Source organism: Carex rostrata, chromosome 14, assembly GCF_964058835.1.
Source record: "Carex rostrata chromosome 14, lpCarRost1.2, whole genome shotgun sequence".
Lineage (NCBI taxonomy): Eukaryota > Viridiplantae > Streptophyta > Magnoliopsida > Poales > Cyperaceae > Carex > Carex rostrata.
In genome coordinates, this window is record NC_135931.1 from 8,177,882 (window position 1) to 8,200,954 (window position 23,073).

General features: G+C 36.0%; 2 protein-coding genes, 1 non-coding gene and 1 pseudogene across 4 annotated transcripts; 3 read left to right on the forward strand and 1 right to left on the reverse strand.

Annotated features, from left to right (window-relative positions):
* Positions 1 to 1,678: 1,678 nt before the first annotated feature.
* On the forward strand, positions 1,679 to 7,453 carry ATMND1 (Mnd1 family protein). Its single transcript, XM_078315652.1, has 10 exons — positions 1,679 to 1,791; positions 2,558 to 2,638; positions 3,925 to 4,041; positions 4,826 to 4,864; positions 5,222 to 5,329; positions 5,821 to 5,883; positions 6,282 to 6,333; positions 6,627 to 6,671; positions 6,778 to 6,857; positions 7,268 to 7,453. Exons 1-10 carry the CDS (start codon positions 1,789 to 1,791, stop codon positions 7,301 to 7,303), a joined length of 624 nt encoding a protein of 207 aa, XP_078171778.1. The 5' UTR covers positions 1,679 to 1,788; the 3' UTR covers positions 7,304 to 7,453.
* Positions 7,454 to 13,825: 6,372 nt separating this feature from the next.
* LOC144565884 (small nucleolar RNA R71) lies at positions 13,826 to 13,930 on the reverse strand. The gene has a single exon (XR_013515060.1). It is a non-coding gene; the product is annotated as a small nucleolar RNA R71 (small nucleolar RNA).
* A 5,586-nt stretch (positions 13,931 to 19,516) lies between these two features.
* On the forward strand, positions 19,517 to 20,410 carry LOC144565013 (uncharacterized). Its single transcript, XM_078314624.1, has one exon. It carries the CDS (start codon positions 19,517 to 19,519, stop codon positions 20,408 to 20,410), a length of 894 nt encoding a protein of 297 aa, XP_078170750.1.
* On the forward strand, positions 19,948 to 22,548 carry LOC144565014 (uncharacterized; annotated as a pseudogene). The gene is made up of 5 exons (XR_013514815.1): positions 19,948 to 20,543; positions 20,793 to 21,605; positions 21,726 to 21,930; positions 22,212 to 22,375; positions 22,463 to 22,548. The product of XR_013514815.1 is annotated as an uncharacterized LOC144565014 (transcript).
* The last annotated feature ends 525 nt before the right edge of the window (positions 22,549 to 23,073 follow it).

Genomic DNA, 23,073 nt, shown 5'->3' on the forward strand with positions numbered 1-23,073 from the left:
TTCGGTTTGTTTCTACCCCTACCTTAGATATATAAATTAAATAAAAGACATCTTAAATAAGTAAAATGAATAAGAAGAAATCATATATATATACAGAGAGAGTGATTAATGTGCATTCGTATGCATATGGCCTGATATTCATACGATTTAAATTTGAAATTTTAAAATCCAAAACGTCGATCCGAACTGTTCATCTTGTTCTCCATATTAATATGTGCTTGGAAATCAAATTTTATATTTTTCTGAATTTTTTTACTATTTATTAAGCTACTTTGAAAATTGCAGACCCAACGGTGGTTGCTGATTTTACTATTTTGTTAAGCCACCGTTGGATCAACAATTTTCAAAGTGGCTTAATAAATAGTAAAAAAATTCAGAAAAATGTAAAATTTGGTCTCCAAGCACATATTATTATGAATAACAAGATGAACGGCTCGGATCGACATTTTGAATTTTGAAATTTCAAATTTAGACCGTATGCATATCGAACCATATGCATACGAATGCACATTAGTTTCTCTCTATATATAACATTTTACAAATTACTACTTGAATTTAATTTAAATTATTCAATCATTTTCATATTTAGAGTTTGTTAATTAGTATTTATATTTTAAAGTTAAAATAATTCAATTATCCGATAAATATTTGTTTTGTATTCGTATCCATAGATTATTCAATTTGTATCTGTTTCCGTTTATAGCAGATTTGGTTTTCTATTTGAAAATTTGTTTACCCGTATTCGCTCGTTAACAAACGGATACGGTGCTCCGAATCCGCTCCGTTTTCAGCCCTAGAATAAAAAGCAATAGATGAATAAATAAATTAGAAGTGTTATAGGTCAGTTAGTTAGGCTAGTATAATCAAGGTAGGAATACCATAGAGGCATAGACCACAAAGTGTGTGGGTCCCATCACAAAGTCCCAATACACTGTGGTCAAGTTTAAACGTTGAATTTGATTAGGGGTGTCAATGGTACCTTTTTAACCGTTTATCCGACCCGTATCGTATTCGATAAGGCGGGTATGGGTAAGATTTTTTTTTCGTTAGCTTATTGGGTATGGGTATGGGTAAGAATTTTTTTTCGTTAAATAAATATGTAAGGGTATGGGTAATGACTATTTCGTACCCGTTACCCTATAGGGTAATTATAAAATCCAAATATATATTCAATTCAATTTTCAAACCACTTAAATGTATACTCAATTCAATTTTCAACTCACTTAAATGTATATTCGTGTTTTTGAATTTTTATTCTTTATAAAAAATAATTTAGTTGGAATTGATTGCACATTTATTTTATTTTTTATTAAAAATGCAATTATATATGTGTTAAAATGAATGAGTTTTTAATGTTTAATTTGTAAAATCTAATAAAACTAATTATTATACTAATATTATCCGTTATTCATCCGCTACAGTTTCGTTACCCGATAATATTAACGGGTAAGAATAGGGTAGAATAAGATCAATTTTTAATGGGTATGAATAGAGGATAAATAAGGTCAATTTTTTTTTTTTTTTTTTTTTTTTTGAAATACTATACTGCTAAGTTAAATAAGGTCAATTTTAATGTGTATGGATATGACACCCAACCCGCACCGCCCGCACCGTCCCCATTGACACCCCTATATTTGATCCGAACCGTCAAGCGCCTCTCTCTCTCTCGTTAATTCGTTTGGAGTAGCTCTACTTCTTCTTTTTTTGAAAATACTTGGTAGTGGTTGGAGTAACTCTACTTCGCGACTAACACAGTCCTCTCTCTCTCTCTCTCTCGATCGATCGAAAATGGTAATTCTCCCTCTGTTTATTTTATTCGAGAAAATGGTAAGAATTGTATCCATAGATGAAGTGTAGCCAGATGTGAACCAATCGTTCTTCTATGGAGGCTTTTTAGTTGTTTTCTTTCTAATATTTTTTTAGTTAGAGCTTATCCTTCTAGAAACATTCCAATTGTTGTAAGCCAGATGCAGCACGGATATAACTCTTTATTTTCCGAACTGCCTGTTCGTGGTGAGGTTCTGGTTCTGTCCAGGTGAAGGGGTTCTTTTATACTGTTCTTTTTTTCTTTACTTTTTTCTTTTTTGAGAAAGTCATACGGTCTGTGATTGGAAATTGGATTTCAGTAAACCCCCAAATGATGCACACTAACCCGTTGACATTTTGTTTGAAAAGTGTTAACTATGGATAAATTTTGCTTATGTCCTAAATTGATCTTTATTTTAGCAAATTGTTCGAACTGTTGGGTTGGAGAATATGTATTCTTACAACGCTTTGATTTTTTTGTCAAATTTAGCAATTCAGATATAGTTTCCTGAAGTCTGTTACTTTTTGGTAATTTATCTTTGTTTTTAAATATTTAATTGGGCAATGTTATTTGCATTTTTACATTTCATCAACATCTTTTCTTACTTTATAATGTGCATGTACTTCTTTTCTCTTAGTAGAAGATGTAAGTAACTAGATGTTCTTCTATCTTCAATTTTTACATTTCATCATCTGACATACTGGCCTTTCGCTACTGTCTTCTATCTTCAATTTTTTACTTTTCTATCAGTCGAAGAAAAGGGGACTTTCATTGGAGGAGAAGCGTGAGCAAATGCTTCAAATATTATATGAGAGCCAAGACTTCTTTCTTGTGAGTTTATTCATTCATTTATTACGTATATTATACAGATTTTTCAGGTACATTGCTCTGAGACCTCCTGGTCTTAACTTACAAAAAATAAAAATAAAACAACCTGAGCTTCATGCCTTCACAAAGTGGAAAGTATAAACTATGTTTGTTATTCCTGTTTTCTACAATTTGGTTCATTAGATCCCCAACTTCCCTCCTTCCTCGATGTTTATCTCTCCATAAGGCAGGAAAAATGAGAGTATTTTGGGTATGAATTGAACAATATTATCATAAGAGGACTAGAGTGGAAAAAATGTGACGTGCCGTGACTTTGGTCTCGTGTCGTGCCGTGACCTGACCAACATGTCAAGGGGTAGTCATGGCACGCGAATGGTCACGCCATGGGAGTCACGCCGTGCCCAAATGTGACTCGCGTGACCATTAATCATAATTTTGGTTAGTTTATTCAAGATTCACCATTTGGTAAAGATTAAACGGTCTTAATTACACGTGACTCGCGTGGCTATGTGCTGTGCCAAATTTTCTAAAAATGGTCACGGCACGGGACACGTAATCGACTCGCGTGCCGTGCCATTCCGTGACGGAGCCGACTCTGCCGTGCCATTTTTTCCACTCTAAAGAGGACCATAAGAGATAGTTAATGTGCTTTGTAGGGTATAGCAGGTGTTTTTCATTTCTAGAGTATCTACTGTCATGTGGGGTTTTGCACGGGCACAGTTTCTATTTATCTTCACCTTGCAAATTGGAGTAAACAATGCCTCCATATTTGTTTGGCTCTCACAAATTGTCTTTACCTAGTATGTACCAGGATGTACAACTGTTCCAGTTGTTTTATCTTGTATTATGTAAAGTGTGTACTTTGCCTTGGTGGTTTTTGAATTTAAAATATCAGGAGGTAATTGGAAAGTGTACATATATAAGTCCTGTTGGAAATATTCTATACAATTGTTGTACATAGGCCCTATTGGAAGTAAGCCCGAAGGTTCACACCCCAAGCAATCCTTATACGCTCTATGCTATCACTGGTGGTTTATTGGATGATAACTAGTTTACTTGAACCAGTACCATAACACTCAAATCCTCACGCCTTCATATTCTATAGCAAGTATTGGCAACAAGAGTGGGTTTACTTGGAAAATACTGCAAAGAATTATCTTCTCAAACTCCTTTTCTCTTGGTCAGTGGAAAGAGAGAAAGAGAAGATAGGTTTTTTTTTTTACTTATTTTTAAGGTCGTGTTCTAACTATTCTTTCTGTTTGACATTAAATTATAAAACATTGTAATAGCTAAAAGAACTCGAGAAAATGGGGCCAAAGAAAGGTGTGATAAGCCAATCTGTGAAGGATGTCATTCAAACCCTAGTTGATGATGACCTTGTCTTGAAGGAGAAAATTGGAACTTCTGTATATATTTCTTATCTTTGTTATGTCTTTTCTTATATGTCCATTTTATTAGAAGTTTTAGCTTACTTTATCAATGGTTTTTTTTTACTATTTTTTTTTTTCAAAAAGAACAATTCAAAAGGTAAATTTGAGGTTACATTTAGCTGGAAAGCTTCGGCTAACACAATACTGACCAAATGACAACCAAAACCATGAGTTATTAGGCCTTGTCAATGTGCATACAAAGAGGGCTAAATTATATTATATGACTATCAAAAAGAATGATGTAATTTAGTATGAACTTAAACTTACCAAGATGATTGGTGAGCTCAACTTAATAATCTACTTGATCGGCTTCAAACAACGAATTGTGCCTCATATCCTTTATCTCCATTTTCAATATCCAAACAGTCGATCCAAACCGCGCAATCCAAAAACAGTGTTTTTGTACCTATCTAAAAAAATAGTAAAGAAGTTTCAAAGAAATATAAAATTTGGTCTCCAAGCACAATTTAATATGGAGATCATGTTAAGCGGTTCGGATCAACTGTTTGGACTTTGAAAACTGAAATAAAGAATGTGAGGCGTGATGAGGCATAGAGGACATGAGGCATTTGAACCCTCTAATTTTATTTTGTGTAAAGTCAAGTGGTAAAAAAATGATAAAAAATGAATTTATTAAAGATGGTTTAGATTTGTCATTTGAAGACATCCAATAAATTCTTGAGTTAAGTGTACCAACATCGTGGTTAGCTTAAGTACATACTAGCTTCACTCACTAACAATGGCTTATGAATGTTTTCAGGTATACTTTTGGAGCCTTCCTAGCTGTGCTGGAAATCAGGTATCTCATTCATTCAATAAAGAGCAGCAAACAAGACCATTATAGCACTATATTTTATCTGGTACCGTACTTGACCATTGTAGAATCAGGGCTTAGGAAATTTATTTTCATCTTGTTTCATTTTACTCCTTTGGCAGAATTTATTGTAGAATTTTCCAAATCCTTAATTTAGTTTTGGGATAATAGTGTCTGGTTGCATCTGTTCTTGCTGATTCTATGCTATTACCGAGTATATGATAATCCTGGTTTTGAAGTTTTTAGATTTGGAGTTACCTATACATGTGCAATACATGTGCAGAAGTTGTAAATCTTTCCCTCAAATATATATATATATATATATATTTTTTTTTGCTGTAGTTGAGCAACACATATAAAAAGCTGGAGGCTGACCTGAAAAGTAGTAAAAAACGACATGCCGAGCTGGCAGAACAAAGAGAGAGCCTCAAAAGAGGCCGTGAAGAGTCTGTAAGTGCACTAATATTTTGGGTTCTAAACAGAATACTTACAGCACTACTATGTGCAGATAACACCCAACATTTCTTGTATTCACAACTGACACCCTTCTTTGTAAAATCATATCTAAATGTAAATGTAAGAAAAGACTAAAGTGCCCCTGAAGTTTTCGTACTAGTTAAGTTGCTTCATATTCAGGTCATAAAAACCTGGTGCTTAACATCTATACCAATTGGCTTAATTCAGTTCAAGCTGAGCATAGGGAATGTTCCACTTGACTCGATTCTAGGGGCAAAATTGTCTACATAAACATAAAAGAACCATTCCCACCTGGCTGTTACTTGGATCTTATTCTCAAATGTTTCAAAGATTTGGGTCATAGACATAAATATGGCAAATGTTATTTTTTGAAAATATCATAAAATATTGGGTATAATTTGCAAAGAGCTTTTTTCACATTATTTCCCTTTTACAAGGATTGATTTTCTATGCTAATGGTACAGGATGAGAGGGAGGCTGCTCTAGAAGAGCTCAAGGCTACTGAATTAGAGCACAAAAAACTGAAGGTTGGTCCGGTTCACCCCTTTATTCCCTGTTTGTTTCAATAGTTCCCTATAAAGGTTAATTTTATGATATATTCTATGAAGATAGGATATATATTGACAAAAGAATCTGACAACCTTGACGATATATTTCAATTCAAATAAAAAGTGCTTCAAAATAAAAAAATAAAAAAGTTTATGGGTTCAACATGGATATGTAATTTGAGTTTATTATAATGCATTAAAACTTTGTGAATCACTAAATGAATGGTAAAACAAGTAATTCCCTATAGCCACAATATATGTATCATATAGATCAATACAAGAAGTTGGTTTCTTATTTCAATTATAGTTATAACAAGTCTTGGATGTCGAGTTAAAATATTGTCAGTTGATCCTTACATTATTATATTTCCTGATAGGAAAATCTAGCTTGTTATGCTGACAATGATCCAGCTGCTCTTGAGGCTATGAGTAAGAACTTACAATTCTTGTTGTTTTAATCGATTATTTTTTACTGTATTTTATAAAGTTTGCAAGTGCATCTTTACTGGTCTTAGCAATAAGACTAGTATGTTAAAATGAGCCTTATATGATGCCAGCATAATAAGGCTAGGCAAGAATTGTTTTGACACCTTTCAATTGAAAAAATGGATGTCCCAAAAGTTTTCTTTCCACTGAGTGGTTGGTGACCAGATTCCACATATCCATATGTGAATCCATTAATTTTTCTTGTCTGTAAATGTTTCAAATTGCTGACATGGCAGAACAAGCAATTGAGGCTGCCCACTCAGCAGCTAACAGATGGACAGGTTCTTATCTTTGATCATTGATTTTTATCTCTATTTTAAAAAGGTATATTGAAATTTTTTTAATGTGGGACATGAAGCCATGTAAAATACTTTGGATGAATTTCAGATAATATATTCACGCTTCAGCAATGGTGTTCTACCACATTCCCACAAGCTAAGGAACAACTTGAACACTTGTACAAAGAGGTAAATGTAGTTTTTCATTTCTCCATGTTCTGTTTATACTATTAAATCTATTAAATTTTACCGTATGTTCTTAGCTTTGATGGTTATATGGGGGGAAGAAAAGCAATTTTGTATAAGCTGTACAGCTATCAGACCTGTTGGGAAAATAGATCAGTTTGCCTCCAATTTACTTTTCCTTTTTTGAAATTTTAACTCTCCTTTGCTTGGGTCAATATAATACCAGCTGTCACCGAACCACTTACCTTTACCCAGTCTGGTACTTGTAAGATTGGAGATGTACCCAACTAGTTACCTATAGTCAGAAACCTTTGCGCACATAAAACATATCATGGTACCAGTTCAGGGTTGCTGTTGATAAGGAATTTGAAATAGAAAGTTCATTTTACATGCAATCTTAATCTTATATGTAGGCTGGAATAACAGAAGATTTTGATTATCTCCCATGATATTATTACCACTTCATATACTTGTGACTAGGACAGTTTATCTTGGTCTCTAGAAGTTCATTTTGAAAACGTGCATATATTTTCTGCGTCAGTGTTTTCCCTGACCATGTTATATATACATGATGAATATGCAAATATGCACTTCACACAGTCTAAGTTGTCTTTGAGCAAGATTTCCTGTTGTTTGTTTTCTCTTAACAATTTTATCAAGAAATGTTCTGTTTATCTGAAGAATACTTCGTTTACAGAATTGTTCATTTGGCAGATCAATACCAGAAAATATCTAAAGATTTTTTTTTTTTAATGATACTTGGGGCCTTGGTTTCCGCTCTTGTTTTGCTTATTCTTGTGAGACTTCGGCTACTAATCTTCAAATATGTTGTTTAAATATATCAAAATATAAATTGGCAGTCAGTAGAGAAGTGAACTGCGATGAGTAGAACATTGACTGTGCTTCCGAGTTAGTAAGATGACGGAATAGGAATGGTCTCCTCTCCAATAATATCAAGCTCATTTAAATGATTTTTATCAATTTTGGACCGAGCTTTGTTCTGGATCGAGCCTAATCATATATTCGTATGAGACTTAACTGCTAACAATCATCAATAGAAATTAAATAGAAGATTGTCAACATGTTTTCTTTATATGTACTAATTTTGATGCATCACAAGCACGAGTACTATACAAATTTATGAATTCATATTTCATTATTTTGTTAACCGTTTGATTTTGTACTAAATTAATTTTAAAATTTTGGCATATGTATGCATCACTCGTGAAGTAGATGGATTTCAACCGTTTGAATTGATTATTGAAGTCAATCTAATATATTTTTAAAATTGTGCTTTCCAATTCCTCTTAGTAAACACAATACACATCAGCTTTGCTTTAAATCTATAAAAAGTTTACATTAGTTCGATATATCAAGTCTTCACACTTAATTTGATACGTAAGTTTGCAATTTCTCAATTTACATATTTACTACACTTGATTTTATATGTAAATTTATATAGGATATTTATTTAATTTGTACTTATTTTAATTTGTATAGGATTTACACTCGTAGCGAATCAAAATACTTGGTGATTTTTAATAAATGAATATTTAGTTTTTAGTTAGTTAAATTAAATTTGTAATGGTTTTAATTTTAGTCATTTGTTAATTTTGCATGGCAAATCGAAGCATGATTTACTAAATCGTATCATGTCATTAACGTGTTATGTTCATCTCCGATGTTATACAACATGGCACATCTAAAATTTTCAACGTGTTGATATGACACTGTACGTATTCTAGATATGCCTAAACACGACATACATACTACATAGTACGTGTGCCGTGCTTCGGATGTATTGTGTTTTGGTCATGTGTTTAAGCGTGTCCAAAATACATGATGTGTCGTGTGAACACATTAAAGTTTCTTGACGTGTCGTGTTGTGCTTTGGACGTGTGTTGTGTTTTGGTGTGCCGAGAACACGTGTTGTGCGTGCTTCGGACGTTGATAGGAGTGAAATAAGTCGTTATTTTTCCTATCACTTAGCCTAAATTATTGCCATTTATCGAGTAACAATTTCTTATTTTATAGAGAATCAGATTAATTTTTGTTATTTCACTTGATTTTAGATAATTGTAGATTTTCAATGATATTGGAGCTAAAACAACCATAAAACGATGCAATTCTGACATTCAGCCTCAGCCATACGGATGCCTTCATCCACATGTGACCGAGAAGTGCTACCGCAGACAGTTATGCCATTCGTGCGGTTTACATTCAAATCGCATGCGACTTAGGCATCCGCACGCAGAAACCGCCAGAACAGCGATTATAGATCTAACTTCCCAATCAAGGCCTATATAAGCATATGGACGCCAGGGAAAGATATCTATCTCGAATATCTGAACATCTAAAGACACATTTTACATTAGAGAGCACTTACAACTAGGGTTTCACTCTTATGGAGGCTATGCAAATGAGAAATCAATAGAATAATAAGGTCTCCATTAGAAGAAGAGGAAGATGCAAGACTTAAAGACAGTGTGCATGAGAGAAGAGACAGCATAGGTGTTCTCCTTCCATCTCTCTCTACTGCTCTCTTTCTTTATGTCTTTTGTCTCTTTTGTTGTTGAACCCGCCATGAGCGGCTAAGCAACTCTTTTATAGGGTAAAGACATGTAATCTTGAATTCTTATGAGTTTAATCTAGTTGTTCATTTATATTATCATTGCACTATGATCTGAATTCTTACTGAGATTTTATGCCTTATGTTCTTGCTTATTGTGGTTAAAGCGATCTCGTGTGATTGGAAGTGTACACTCCATTCATGCCTTTTGGGGTTAACCAATTGTAACACCGTGAACTTTTAAAATTCAGATTTAATTAAAATAATAAGTGGTTAAATCAAATAATATATATATACGTATATACGAAATTAGTGACGTGGATGGTGAAAAATAATTATACGATTAATTGTGTTAAGAGAGAGGAGCAATTGGGGTTATATAAATCATTTAAACAATATCGAACAAGTGGAGGGTTTATTTTGCAAAAATACCACTTACAAGTGGGGGCCCCTTGTCATTCCCTCCTCTTCCCCTCCTTCCTTTCCTTTCCTGCCCCCATATCTTTTCTTCTTTTCCTTTGTTTCCGCCAAGAGAGAAAGAACGAGAGAGAGAGAGAGTGAGAGAGAGACACCCCGGTGACCATTTTGCCCGAAAACCGAGATCTAGGAAGAGGAGCTCAAATCTCGCACATCCATCCGTTCCATTGGTAATTCTCGTTTCTATTTCTCTCTCGTTTCTTGATTCCTTGTTTTTAGGGTTTCGGTGAAAACCCGTAGAATCGTACCAAACTTACTATTCCGTGCCTTTGTTGTTTCTATAGTGTAAATTGACTGATTCCGTGTTCCAAAGTGCCACCAAATTTCCAATTTACGGATTTTCCCAAATTTCTCGATTCCGTGTTTTTAGGGTTTCGGTGAAAACCCGTAGAATCGTACCAAATTGATTATTCCGTGCCTTTGTTGTTTCTAAAGTGTAAATTGATTGATTTCGTGTTCCAAAGTGCAACCAAATTTCCAAATTACGGATTTTCCCAAAAATTGATTAGGGTTTAAATTGTAAAGGTGCCGGAATTTAATAAATTGACCTATGGATAGATCCTAACGAGCACGGCTAGCGAGATTGACGAGCTTACCGAGTCACGAGATCACGGACCCTCTACGTACCCTACATAACCAGGTGCGGGGGTTCACGGGATCTGTTTTGGGGTTTATTCGTAGAACTAAATAACGGTGCATATTATTATATTTATGTTGATTGCTTGATTTAAATAAACTGTGCATAGCATGTTGAATCTCTGATTGAAAGCATTTGTTGCCGCATTGCATTAATTGTGATATTAGTGAAATTGAATTGTATAACTGTTATGATTCTCATGTTGGTACGGTTTATCGATTGTTGATCTGTCGTTTTGAACAAGTGAGTGGAACCACAGTATGACTTGGATTGATTGTGTGAAGTGAACAGTGTATTATAGTGGAAAGTCTAGCTCGCTACTAGACTTTCATCCAGGACCCTTATGCGCATCTGGAGAATGGCCCTAGTGAACCCAGTACCGGTTGGGTAAGGGAAGTGCAGTGTAATTTTAGGTAGAACTGTGGTTCAGTGGTTCAGTGATTCAGTGAAAGTGTCAGTGATTTCTTTTTGAGAAAATTTATATTCTGTTGCATATTCGCGGAATATGCCCGTGCATATTTTAAGTGATGAATTGATGAAATTGTATGACTTGAAACCAGAAATTAGAACTGTTAAGCCGGAGGTGATCGATAGTTGATATCTGTATCTCATAACCAGACGTATATATATTATATCTGTGAAACCAAATCTTTCTGGAAATCCGTTGATTGATGTTGATGAGATGTGAATTGAAATCCGTTTGAATCTATTCCCGGTACATGTGCATTTATTATTATTGGTGAATAATTAAATAGAAGCTCTATTGCTAGTGTATTTAGTTCTGGTGATGGATTTCTCACAAATCCAGTAGCCCTGTTAAATTCCGCACTGAGATAACGGATGACAGGTTTTCTCACCCCCTCCCCTCGGGGAATTTTTCCCTTTGAACTGATATGTGCAGGTAAACGCGAGTGAAGTGGGACTCGGGCTCGACTCGTGAGTATAGGCCGAGCTAATAGGTTATGCCAAACCCTTTTTATGCCATTTTGAATGTGTAGTTGAACCCGTAGTCGGTTATTTTGATGTATAGGTTATTATCGAACCGTATTATGTTATAAAACCCTAACGGTATGTTTTAAATGGTTGTTATGATTTAAATGTTGAAATTGCATGTTAAACGTCATTAAAATTTCTAGTGAATGGGGAATAATTGTTTAGTTATACGGGGATTTGATCGGGTTTGAAAACGGGATGAAATTCCACGAAAATGGGCAAAGGGATGAAAAACAGTACCCTTATTACGGGCCGCAATAACCCTATTGCGGGCCGCAATGAGAGTAGACAGAGAAAAATTCGCAGCTTAAAAAGCCAACCAGGTCATTGCGGGCCGCAATAAATTCATTGCGGGCCGCAATGAATGGAGGCAGAAGTGCTGTGCAGAGGCTGAGAATTTTGGAAATTATTGCGGGCCGCAATGGGGATTCTGAAAAATGCTGTTTTGAGTATAACTTAGCCAAATTAAATCGGATTTGAACCAAACTTGTTTTAAATCAAATCATATGATAATTTGACTAATCTGGACCGTCGGTTAAAGGATTTTCATGCAATTTGACTTCTCCAAAATAAAATTTTCCGGGCTCTATTGAGCGGTGCTTCGTAACCTCAGACAACACTCGCAGGGGGCTGCCGCCCCCCTGCCACCCCCCTGCCACCCCCCGCATACTAATAGAATCAGGCCCACCCACATAAAAATATAATAATATAAATATAAATCCGCATGCATGAACAAAAACGCATTTTAAAACAAAACTGCGCGACCCCCTGTTCCGGGGTGTGACACCAATATTCTAAGAGTATAAGTATCTTAGATACAAGTAGAATAAACCGAGAGGGTGCCCACTTGTATTCAAACTACAGTAAGGAACCTATTAGGACATTGTTTAGTAGACGAACGTTGCATTCTATGACTAATAGTGGAGTAATCTTGATTATTGGTATTGTGAAATATTAATAATTAGGACTTATCATAAATCTTCATGCAACTGTACTAAGTACACCGATGGAGACTTACTCGGTTAGGGTGTTGATTAGATCGAGGGGCGATCAACACTAGAATAGGATTAACAGCTCTCAGATTGCAATTGATACCAATGCAGGGCGTGTGTGGTTCTGATCAAACCATGTGCGATTTTGATTGGAGTAGAAACCAGACTCTGTATGGTTTACTTAGACGTGTGCAGATGGTGACAGAATTGCATGCTACAGAGTGACTTTACATTGATTGGTATTAGCAGTAGCATGCAATTGGTGAAAGACTGTGCACAATTGTTATGACAACCAAAACCTATATTAAATAAGTTTGAATGATAGAATGTCTGAGTTCCTAGAAGCCCATATTCTAAACACTTAATCTACTATTACTTCTCTGTTGTAATTCAATATTATAACCAAACAACTAACAATCAATCAACCAAACACAATCAACCAACCTAAAGGAACCGATAACCTAGAACTTAGTTTACATCTTGGATCTCTTAATACACCATCCATGCTGATCGACACCCCAATCTATACGATAGATTCATACGCTTGTGAATCGACAGTAGAGTAAACATTAGGATTATAAATATTATTAGCATTGATTTCCACCCTATCAAGCTTTTTGGCGCTGTTGCCGAGGATGGTGTAAAAATTCTCACGAATTTTTACATTTTCATTAAGGTCTTTTAGTTCTTCTCTTAATCTCTTTTCCTTAATCTCTTATTTCTTCTTGTAGGTGCATACACTGGCTGGATACACGAGATCCAGTTTAGCTCTCAACTCAAACAAGAAGTTAACTCCTCTCTCAACTTCAGCTAAGAGAAAGTACATAAGGAAGTAAGATCCCTCCAAGGAAATTCTACCTAAGCCTTCCGAGATGTCTTCCCATGGTGAAGATTCACCGAACCCGCCACTACAAAACAATAACCGAATTCCATTCAACCGAGTGGAAATCAATGAAGAAGAGACTAAGCCTATCAAGGACTATTCCATGCCAACTGGGGAGCACAATAGAAGCAGTATCAGGATACCTGCCACCAATGCTTAAACCAAACTCAAGACTTCATACATACATGAAGTACAAAGGAACCGATTCGAAGGCCAGCCGGAAGACAATCCCCATATCCACATCTCAGACTTTCTCACCATTAGTGATTCCATCCGCCAAGAAGGAGTAGAACAAGACCACATGCGTCTCCGCCTATTTTCCTTCTCACTTGGGCCAAGGCCGAAAGCATGGCTAGACTTTCTTGATCCCGAGTCAATCACAACTTGGGACGAGCTTGCTACCGCTTTCCTTGCCAAGTACTTTCCACTAAAGATCACTGGTTTTCAACAACAGGATGGAGAATCTCTTAATGATGCATGGGAGCGCCACAAGGGCCACTTACGAGAATGTCCCTACCATGATAGTCTCTTTCTTCATCTGAAACAAATATTAGACTCGTCCGCTAGGGGAGCTTTCATTAGTCAAAGTGTCAAAGATGACAACCGGATCATAAATGGCTTGTGCCAAAGTCAAAACTACTCAACTTCGGTCCGCTCTCCAAACAGGACCGCCACTCCGGGCAGGCACAGTGTCAATGACTTCACCCTCCTCACTACTAAGGTGGACGCATTAACCAACGTTGTATCCAAGTTAACAACCCAAAAGACAACAGTGGTGAATGTTGTAACATACGGGGATTGTGGAGAGCCTCACAATCTTGAAGATCCTTGTTCCCTCATGACCGAGGCCGAGGCTGAACAAATTAATATGGTAGGGAATCCTTAATCCAACAATTACAATTCTAACTATTATAATGCAGGAATGAGGAACAATCAAACTCTACCTTCAACAATCAAGGAGGCATGCGCCAACGAAACTATCAAAACAGACCCACACAACAACAACCATATCTGCAGCGACAATTCGATGCACAACCACCTCGCAAGTCCTATTTGAAGTGGAAGATGGAGGACTTCATCATATCTCAAAAGAAGGCAAGCGATGACATGGCTGCAAGCGTGGAGGCACTAACCGGCAGAACAAAAAATGTCAAAAATCAAGTTGCTCACCTAGCAAATGATTTTGTCAATTTCTCAAGAGGAAATCCAACATACTGGGTCAGCCAGAGGTAAATCCTAAGGAGAGTTGCAAGTGCATCAACCACCAAAAAGAATAAGGATATGAAGGACCTCTAATTGGTGAAGGGGGAGCCTTCTTGCCACCACCCAACCACTAAAAATAGATGCAGCATGGTCGAGCTTTGGACCATAAACAAGCGTCGTTTGGGAGGCAACCCAATAATTTACTTTACCTTTTACTTCTTGCTTTTTACATTTTCTTAAAAAATTTAGCATAATTAAGTCTAAGTCATGGTTAGAACTGTTATACTAAATGCATCGTTAATCACTACAAAAGCTGAAAATAAATGCGATTAAAAGTAAATAGATGAATTTAGAGAAATTTGACACGGGATGTTAACGAAGTTTGGAAAAGCAAAGACCTACGTCTCCAGGGTTTCGCAACCTCTTCTAGGTGCGCCTTTCTATTACCCAATACGAAAGAATTATAACTTGTGAACCGTTGAGCCCTTACAATCCAAGCGGGAAGTCAATCGGCCAGCTAGAGATGAGAATGAAGTCTCAAAGTTTAAGCTACTCAAGAGAAACACTCAAAAGATCACTCTAATATAATCTAACTCAAGATTAGTGAAGTGGGTTTGAGGTTGTTTGAGGGATTTTAAAGTTTTAAGCTCTCACAACAATGGAGTAACCAAGCTCACAGAAAAATAGTGTTTTTTGAAATTTAGGGTCGGCTGAGATAAGTGAGGAAGAGACCCTACAACTCTATTTGTAGAGACAACTCTATTTGTAGAGACAGGTCTATTTATAGAGACAGCTCTAGAAGAGCAAATTGACATAAAACGTTACAACGTTTTAGTTCAATTTTGAATTATAGGTTTTTTTTTCTGCGACATTGATCAAATCGTTACCAGTGATTGTAAAACGTTATGTAACATTTTGCACTGTAAAAACTTGATCAAAAATAGGAATTTCTGAAGGTTGAATTTAATTAAAATGTTATAACTTTTGTCAAACATTACAATGCAGATTTAATTAAATCATTGTAACGATTGACAAATGTTACCAACGTTTGTGATTCCATTTAAGTTTGATCAAACTGTACTCCAGCGTTTCTGATAGGCTGAAATCGTTATAACGTTTTACAAATGTTACGAACATTTGTTCCCTATTGAAACAACATCAAAAGCACTTTACCAAGTTTTCGATTTTACAATTTAAATTCTTGATAAGTCTTCATGATTTCTTCACTTCAAGCAATCTACATTGCAATTCCAATTGTCTTGAACTTGCATAACTCTAAAATAGAAGAAATCATAAAATTCAATAATTGTATGTTTTTGCAAATTAGTCAAATAGACGAAAAAGATTATTGCCAGAACAACAATCTCTCTCTTTTGACGATTTGCAAAAATATACAATGCGAGTAAGTGCATAAATCAATTTTTTTTTCCAATTTGGTTTACTCAATTGTTATTTTGCATGTCTAGAAATTTCTCCCCATTTTGAAAATCGACGAAAGGAAGAAAAATAGCACAAATCCAAAGTGCTCCCCCTCAAAATATGCACTCCCCCTCAATTTAGTAACATAAGACCGATAAATCACAAATGATAAAAAATTCTACATGACAATTGACAAGTCCATTTCCAATAGCAATATTTAATCGAAGATTGTCAATCGAAATTCTCACAATGCATGTCACAATTCATACATATCAATTCAATTCATGCATTATTTGCAATTAACATCTCATACATATCAATACCACTTGTCAAGATTTTAAGATATACAAGTATAAGCAATTTTTGCAATTTAACTCTTGACAAGTTAGCAATTCATGCGATTAAATACACACATATCACATATCCAAATTTAATCATGCAAGTATTCAACAATTTGGCAATTTAACCCTTAAATAATTCATAATGCATAAAATCCACAACAACATTAATTAAAGTCCAAATTAAAAATATGCAACTAAAGATATAAGTTTATAGCATAGCAACCAACTTAGCAAATTTTAATTAAAATTAATTTTGAAATTAAAGATAGCTACTCGTCGTTATTGTGATCATGCGCATCCTCTTCTTCAACTTAGACCTCTTCTTCATCTTCATTTTCTTTTTCATCTAGAGTCTCCTCTTCTTCGGGGTTTTCTTCCTCTTCAAGAATCTCCTCTTCTACAACATTCACACCTTGCCGAGTTTGAGGTGCCGGGCTACTTGAGGCGCCATATTGCTTCACAAATCGGGTCAAGAGGCTTGATTGAGCCTCATCAAGCAATTTAATAGCTTGGGTGTTTTGTAGCACTTGTGTCCGTATTTGTCTTTGTCCCCTCTTGATATTTTGGAATTCTCATTGGTTTCAACATGTTGAGCATGATGTCCACACAGTGAGCATGTATTTATTGGCAACCATACCATTTGTTCATTGAGGCCTTGAGGAGGTACGAATTGACCCGCTTCTGGTACAAATTGATATTGAGGTACTTGTTGAGGTTGGGGTTCTTGTACCAGATCCTCTTGTTCTTGGTTCTCTTGTTCCATTTCATTTGGATTCCAATATTGGTTGGGTAAAGCACATTCCCTATTGATCCAATCATTTACATCTCGCATATCTGGTTGGTAATTTGGTAGACCCGAATTCGAGTGACCATGTATCCATCCAGTCTTTGTTAGATGATCAACCAAATTTATAGGCAAATTGAATTGTTGCTCCTCGGGCATTTCAATGCCATTTGGGCGAATGATTTTGTGAATGTGATGGGCATATGACAACCGAGATACTTTGCTTTCAAAAGCACTTCTCATATGGCGAAGGATATATAAGGTATGTTGAATCTTTTGTTGTCCATTTGAATGAGGTGGCGAAGGTAGTACATGGGTCCCCATTCAAGGTTGATTTTGATTGTGACTTTTGGGATACAAATGTTATTGATGAAGAGAAAGAGCAATCTATGTAGAGATGAAAGATGAGAGATATAGATTGGTGCCCCGCCAACGTTGTTTCAGTCAAACCAAGTTTTGTAATGGTTGGCGGACTCAAGAGCATTATTCGTCCAACTTCTCAAGAGGTAAGTTTATTCACCTTCATTTGGAACTCCGAGCCATGCGGCTACGTTCCCGAGAGAAATGGCAATTTCTTGCCCGCATACCCATGAAGAGAGTATGAATGGGTTTTCGACAATGGTGAGATTGGCATAAAAGGTGCGGGTGAGAATCTCGGTGTATGGTTCACAACAACTGACAAGAAGGTTCCAATTCCAATGGTTCAAGTATGCAATAGTTTTGTCATCCTCGGGTTGTCTAAAGGTGACTGTAGCCTTATCAAAATAGTAACAATCCGTCAATTGTCTTTCCATGAATTGGCCCGTGAAATTTTCATATGCCACAATACCCCGAAAAAGATATTTGTTGGTACATTGAATTGTAAAATTTGGTTCTATGTTACCTGTTCGCACAAAAGTATGATATACACAAAGTTTCAGGTACAGCTAGCCGTACCCTTTTAAACCGTGATTTAGCTTTCAAATTAGGTTGCAAGTGCACAACTTTCGTTCAAGAGTATAATCAGGTATCGATCCTCAGGGACGGTATAGTTCAACTCTGAACCTTTTCTTGTCTCAGTTAGGTACTAGATTTTGAGAAAAGGTTGGTTTGAATTGTTTAAATCAGTGTTATCAGAACCGGACCGGACCGGCCGGTTCAGCCAGAAAAAACCGGAACCGGACCGACCGGTTCAGCCGGAAAAAACCGGAACCGGACCGGCCGGTTCAGCCGGAAAAAACCAGAACCGGTCACCTGTCCGGTTCGATTCATCAATTGGATCGCTTTATGCATTGAACCGTCAACAGGTGATTAAACCGCCCGATTTCCAGTTAAAAGTCGTTGATTTCAACCGACGTAAAACCCCGGTTCAAAACATATTTCTTCTTCAAATCTCTCTCGTGAGATTTCTTGCCTATTGAATTTCTCCTTTCTCAAATCTTTTCCGGTTTTCCCGATTCTCCACTGATCTCTTGCCTTCTCTTGGTGGTAGAGATGGAAAGATATTTTTTTGAAATCTCATTCAAATCCCCTTCTACTTTGACCTCCTCTCTATTGTTAATTTGGTGGTGGATTAACTCATTCAAATCCCCTTCTACTTCAATTGAATCCGAATCACAAAAGGAGCTACTGAGATCAAGAACAGTAAGTAATTTTATGACATCTTTGAGTTAATTTTATTGAATAATTTTATTGAATAGTTCATGCATGTAAGATGTTTGATGAAATGCTCAAACCAAAGAGCATTTTGGTCCAGTACTTGAATTTCTATACTGATATAATTTTGCAATAATAAATTTATGGGTCATCTTAAAAGTGAAAAATACGGTGGCAACATTGATTATGTCCAAATTCATGGATTCTTGCTTATTTGGTCAATTTTATACCGTATCCTTCTTTGACATACTTCAAATAGAAGATAAGCAGAGTATAAACCAGAAATCAGAGTATAAACCAGAAATCCTTGCCAAAACCAGTACTAGTACAGTGTACATATATGAAGTATCAGAGTACAAGTTACCAGAGGGATAATTTCACAGAATTCATTAGATGGTACCCGTCAAAATTTCACAGAATTTCACAGTATCACTTTTCCTGGTCCTGTCTGATTCTAGTAATAACATCAGACCTATTCAAAATTGAATTGTGAAATAGATAATATTTTCTTAGTTAGCTACACTGTTTTAATCTATTATTGATATTTATAATTATTTTAAATAAAGCACATGGCTAAAGTTGAATTGTGAATTATTTGTACTCATCAACAGAATCATAAATATAAATTTCTTTTTATAGTTGAGGCTAGTGCTCTCATGAAAATATTTTTATTTTCTTATGTTTTAAGCTGATTTTGAAGAACCTAATTATTCTTGTTTTAAAGGGACCATGTCGGCAATTAACCTTGAGGGAAATGAATCTGTACCCCCAACTTCTCCTAAAGCTGCCACAAGAGGGAAAACAGATCCGGCTTGGGGACATTGCGTTGAACGCATTGTTGTTGTGAAGAATAAAAATGTGAAAGCCATTGCATGTCTCCATTGCGACAAAACATTTCAAGGCGGTGGTATTAACCGGTTTAAGAAGCACCTAGCCGGAGTAAGAGGAGATGTAGTGCCATGCAAAAAGGTACCGCAAGAGGTCAGTTTTCAAATGCAACAAAGTATTGACGAATTTTCCAACAAAAAACGGAGGTTAAATGAACTGGATGAACAAAGTCATTCCGACGAAGACCAATCTCCTATTGATCTGACTAATGAAGTAGAAGAAGGCAATATGTCAGCCCCTTCCAGTTCCAAGGGCAAACATGTTGCTTTAAGCGGAGGACAACTAGTTGCTAGCAAGAAAAGGCCAGAAGTTGTGAAAAGAAATGCAAAACTTGGTGCTGGCCACTGCTTCATGCCTCGTACCACACCTGGTGCTCAACCATCTATGAAGAGTGTTTTGCAATCAAAAGAATTCAAAGAGAAGGTTGATTTATCAGTGTCCAAGTGGATGGTTGATGCTGGTGTGCCTTTCAATGCTTCTAACTCCAAGTATTATCAACCCATGTTGGATGCAATTGCTAGTTTTGGGCCTGGCTATCGAGGTCCGAATTTTCATGATCTCCGTGGTTATTTGCTTGAAAAAAACATTGAAGAAGTAAAGAAATTTGTTGAGGGATTTCGTAGTGTGTGGAGGGAGACTGGTTGCACTATAATGGCTGACGGTTGGACTGATCAAAGGAGAAGAACGCTAATAAATTTTTTAGTGCAATGCCCAAAGGGAACGGTGTTCTTGTAGTCCATTGATGCAACAGAGGAATCCAAAACTGCAGAAATGTTGTTCAAACTATTCAAAGAAGTTGTGGAATTTGTTGGCTCTGAAAATGTGGTGCATATAGTGACTGATAATGCAAGAAATTATGTCGCTGCAGGTAATTTTCTTTTATACTTCTTATTTATATTTCTTATATATTAATCTTTCTTATATCAAGAGTGAGGTTTACAGTCAGGGCTCACTTTTCAGACAACCACCAATTTTCTTTTTTTTTTTCCTCTAAAATGTAATATTACTTTTTTGGAGACTAAGAAACTGTCATATGTTGATCAAGTGTTGTTGTAAATAGGGGCTTGTTTTATTTAAAGTTATAAGAACACTAAGTTTGCTTTGTCACTATTTTTAGGTAAGCTTCTAGAAGGAGAATTTCCTACTCTTTATTGGTCACCTTGTGCTGCCCATTGCATAAATTTGATGCTCTCAGATATGGGGAAATTGGTTGAAGTTGGAGCAGTAGTTGATAAAGCATCGAGCATGACGAAGTACATATACAACCATTGCTATCCTCTGCATTTGATGAGACAATTCACTAAAGGAAGAGAGATACTTCGACCCGCACCAACACGTTTTGCGACTAATTTCATTGCTCTGCAAAGCATCTTTGCACAAAAGGATGCATTGCGTGCCATGGTGACATCCAGAGAGTGGACGATATCATCATATGCAAAAGAAAATAAGGGTAAGAAATTTAAAGAAGATGTTCTAGACCAACATTTTTGGAAAAATTGTGCAACAATCTGCCAAATAACCGAACCGCTAGTTTGTGTCCTTCGCATAGTTGACAGTGATGAGAGACCTGCAATGGGTTTCTTGTATGGTGCTATTCATGTTGCTAAAGATGAAATTGGTTGGAGGTTCCAAAGGAAGAAAAAGGTAGCACAACCATTTCTAGAAATAATGGAAGCACGTTGGGATAAACAACTCGGCAAGGATCTCCACGCAGCAAGGTATTAGTTCAATCCATCCAATCAGTATAATAGTACTGAATTTTCCAAACATCGAAAAACCATCTCTGGTGTGCATGATGTGATAGAAAGGTTCGCTCATGGAAAAGTAGGATTACAAACCAAACTGACTGGTGAGATGAAGTTGTTTCGAAATGCAGAAGGAGATTTCGGGAGAACTACTGCCATTTGTAATCGTTCTCAGATGCCTCCAGGTAATATATATATATATATTAGCTTTTAGTTAATACATTAATTTATTTTATGTTGTTATAATATCACATAATATGTCATAGTATTGTTTAGTAAATTTACATTTGTCAATACTTTTGTAGATGAATGGTGGATAACTTTTGGCACCAGTGCACCAAATCTACAAAAATTAGCCGTTCGCATCTTGGGTCAAACTTGTAGTTCATCTGGATGTGAGAGAAATTGGAGTGTGTTTGAGTTCATTCACTAAAAAAAAAGGAATAAGATGGAGCACCAAAGGTTGAATGATCTTGTTTATGTTCGATATAATTTGAGATTGCATCAAAGGTATGAAAAATATGAATCTCCTTAATTTGTCATTCATTATTCCCTCGATTTTCAATTCTCCCTTTCATGATTTGATTATTGACCTAAATTTACTACTCAGACCAAACCCAAAAAGAAAAATATCTCTATGAAAGGTATAAAAAAAAATCAAGATATTATCTTATCTTTATATTGTCTGGATGTGCTTTGAGAAAAAGGGTATGAATCTTTATATGTTATATGTAAACTAAAATTATATTTTCCAACAAAAAAATAAAAAAAATATTTATTGTGAATTACAGGATATCATCCCGTGGTAGAAATTATGATCCTATTAATTTTGAAGATTTTGTTGATAATGACAATTGGGTTTTAGAGGATGATCCACCATTTTTGACGGTCGATGAAATTGAGGAATTTCACAAACAAATGGCTGGGCTTAAGATACAAACTAATGAAGACAATGGTGAGTTTTTCATAACTATTTTGAATTATGAACTTCAATATAAGATATTTTAGAATTCTAATTACATTAGTACTTATCATTTTGTAGATGAAGTTTTGAATTTGGATGAGTTTGATTCTGGTGATGAGATTGAAGATCCATGCTGTAGGGCGCAGAAAGTTGCACGGCGTTAGGTTAGCTAACGGTGCAGGATTTTTTACATGTGGGTGAGTGGAAATGCTCCCGGCTGGGTTCAGTGCTCTGTTTCTTTGAATGTGACCAGGTCACCGAACTCAGGGGAAGGCATTCACTCGGAATTTGCTTTCTGCTTTCCTCCTGGTTCACCCATTGTGACGACCTACGTTCATGATCAGTTGTCGGAGGTTTTATTATTTGCGATTGTGAGGACGTTTTACTCCCGACGGGCGCAAGCCCCCGCCGTTAATTACATCAGAAAGACCTTTCGAGTCTATCTGAAGACCTCATGCATTCCGGGATGTGTGCCTATTTGGATTGAACCGGATAATGGGGCTAAAAAGGGCTCATGTATAGTCTGTTTTGGTCGTATGGTTGGTTCTCATTTGATTTATGGGTATGTTTTGGTAAATTGTCATGATGTATGCATGAAGACATGGATTTATGTGTTTGAAATGTGGAAACATTCATGAGAAATATCATTTGTGTGTTTTTAATTTGAAAGGAATATTAAATATCATTTT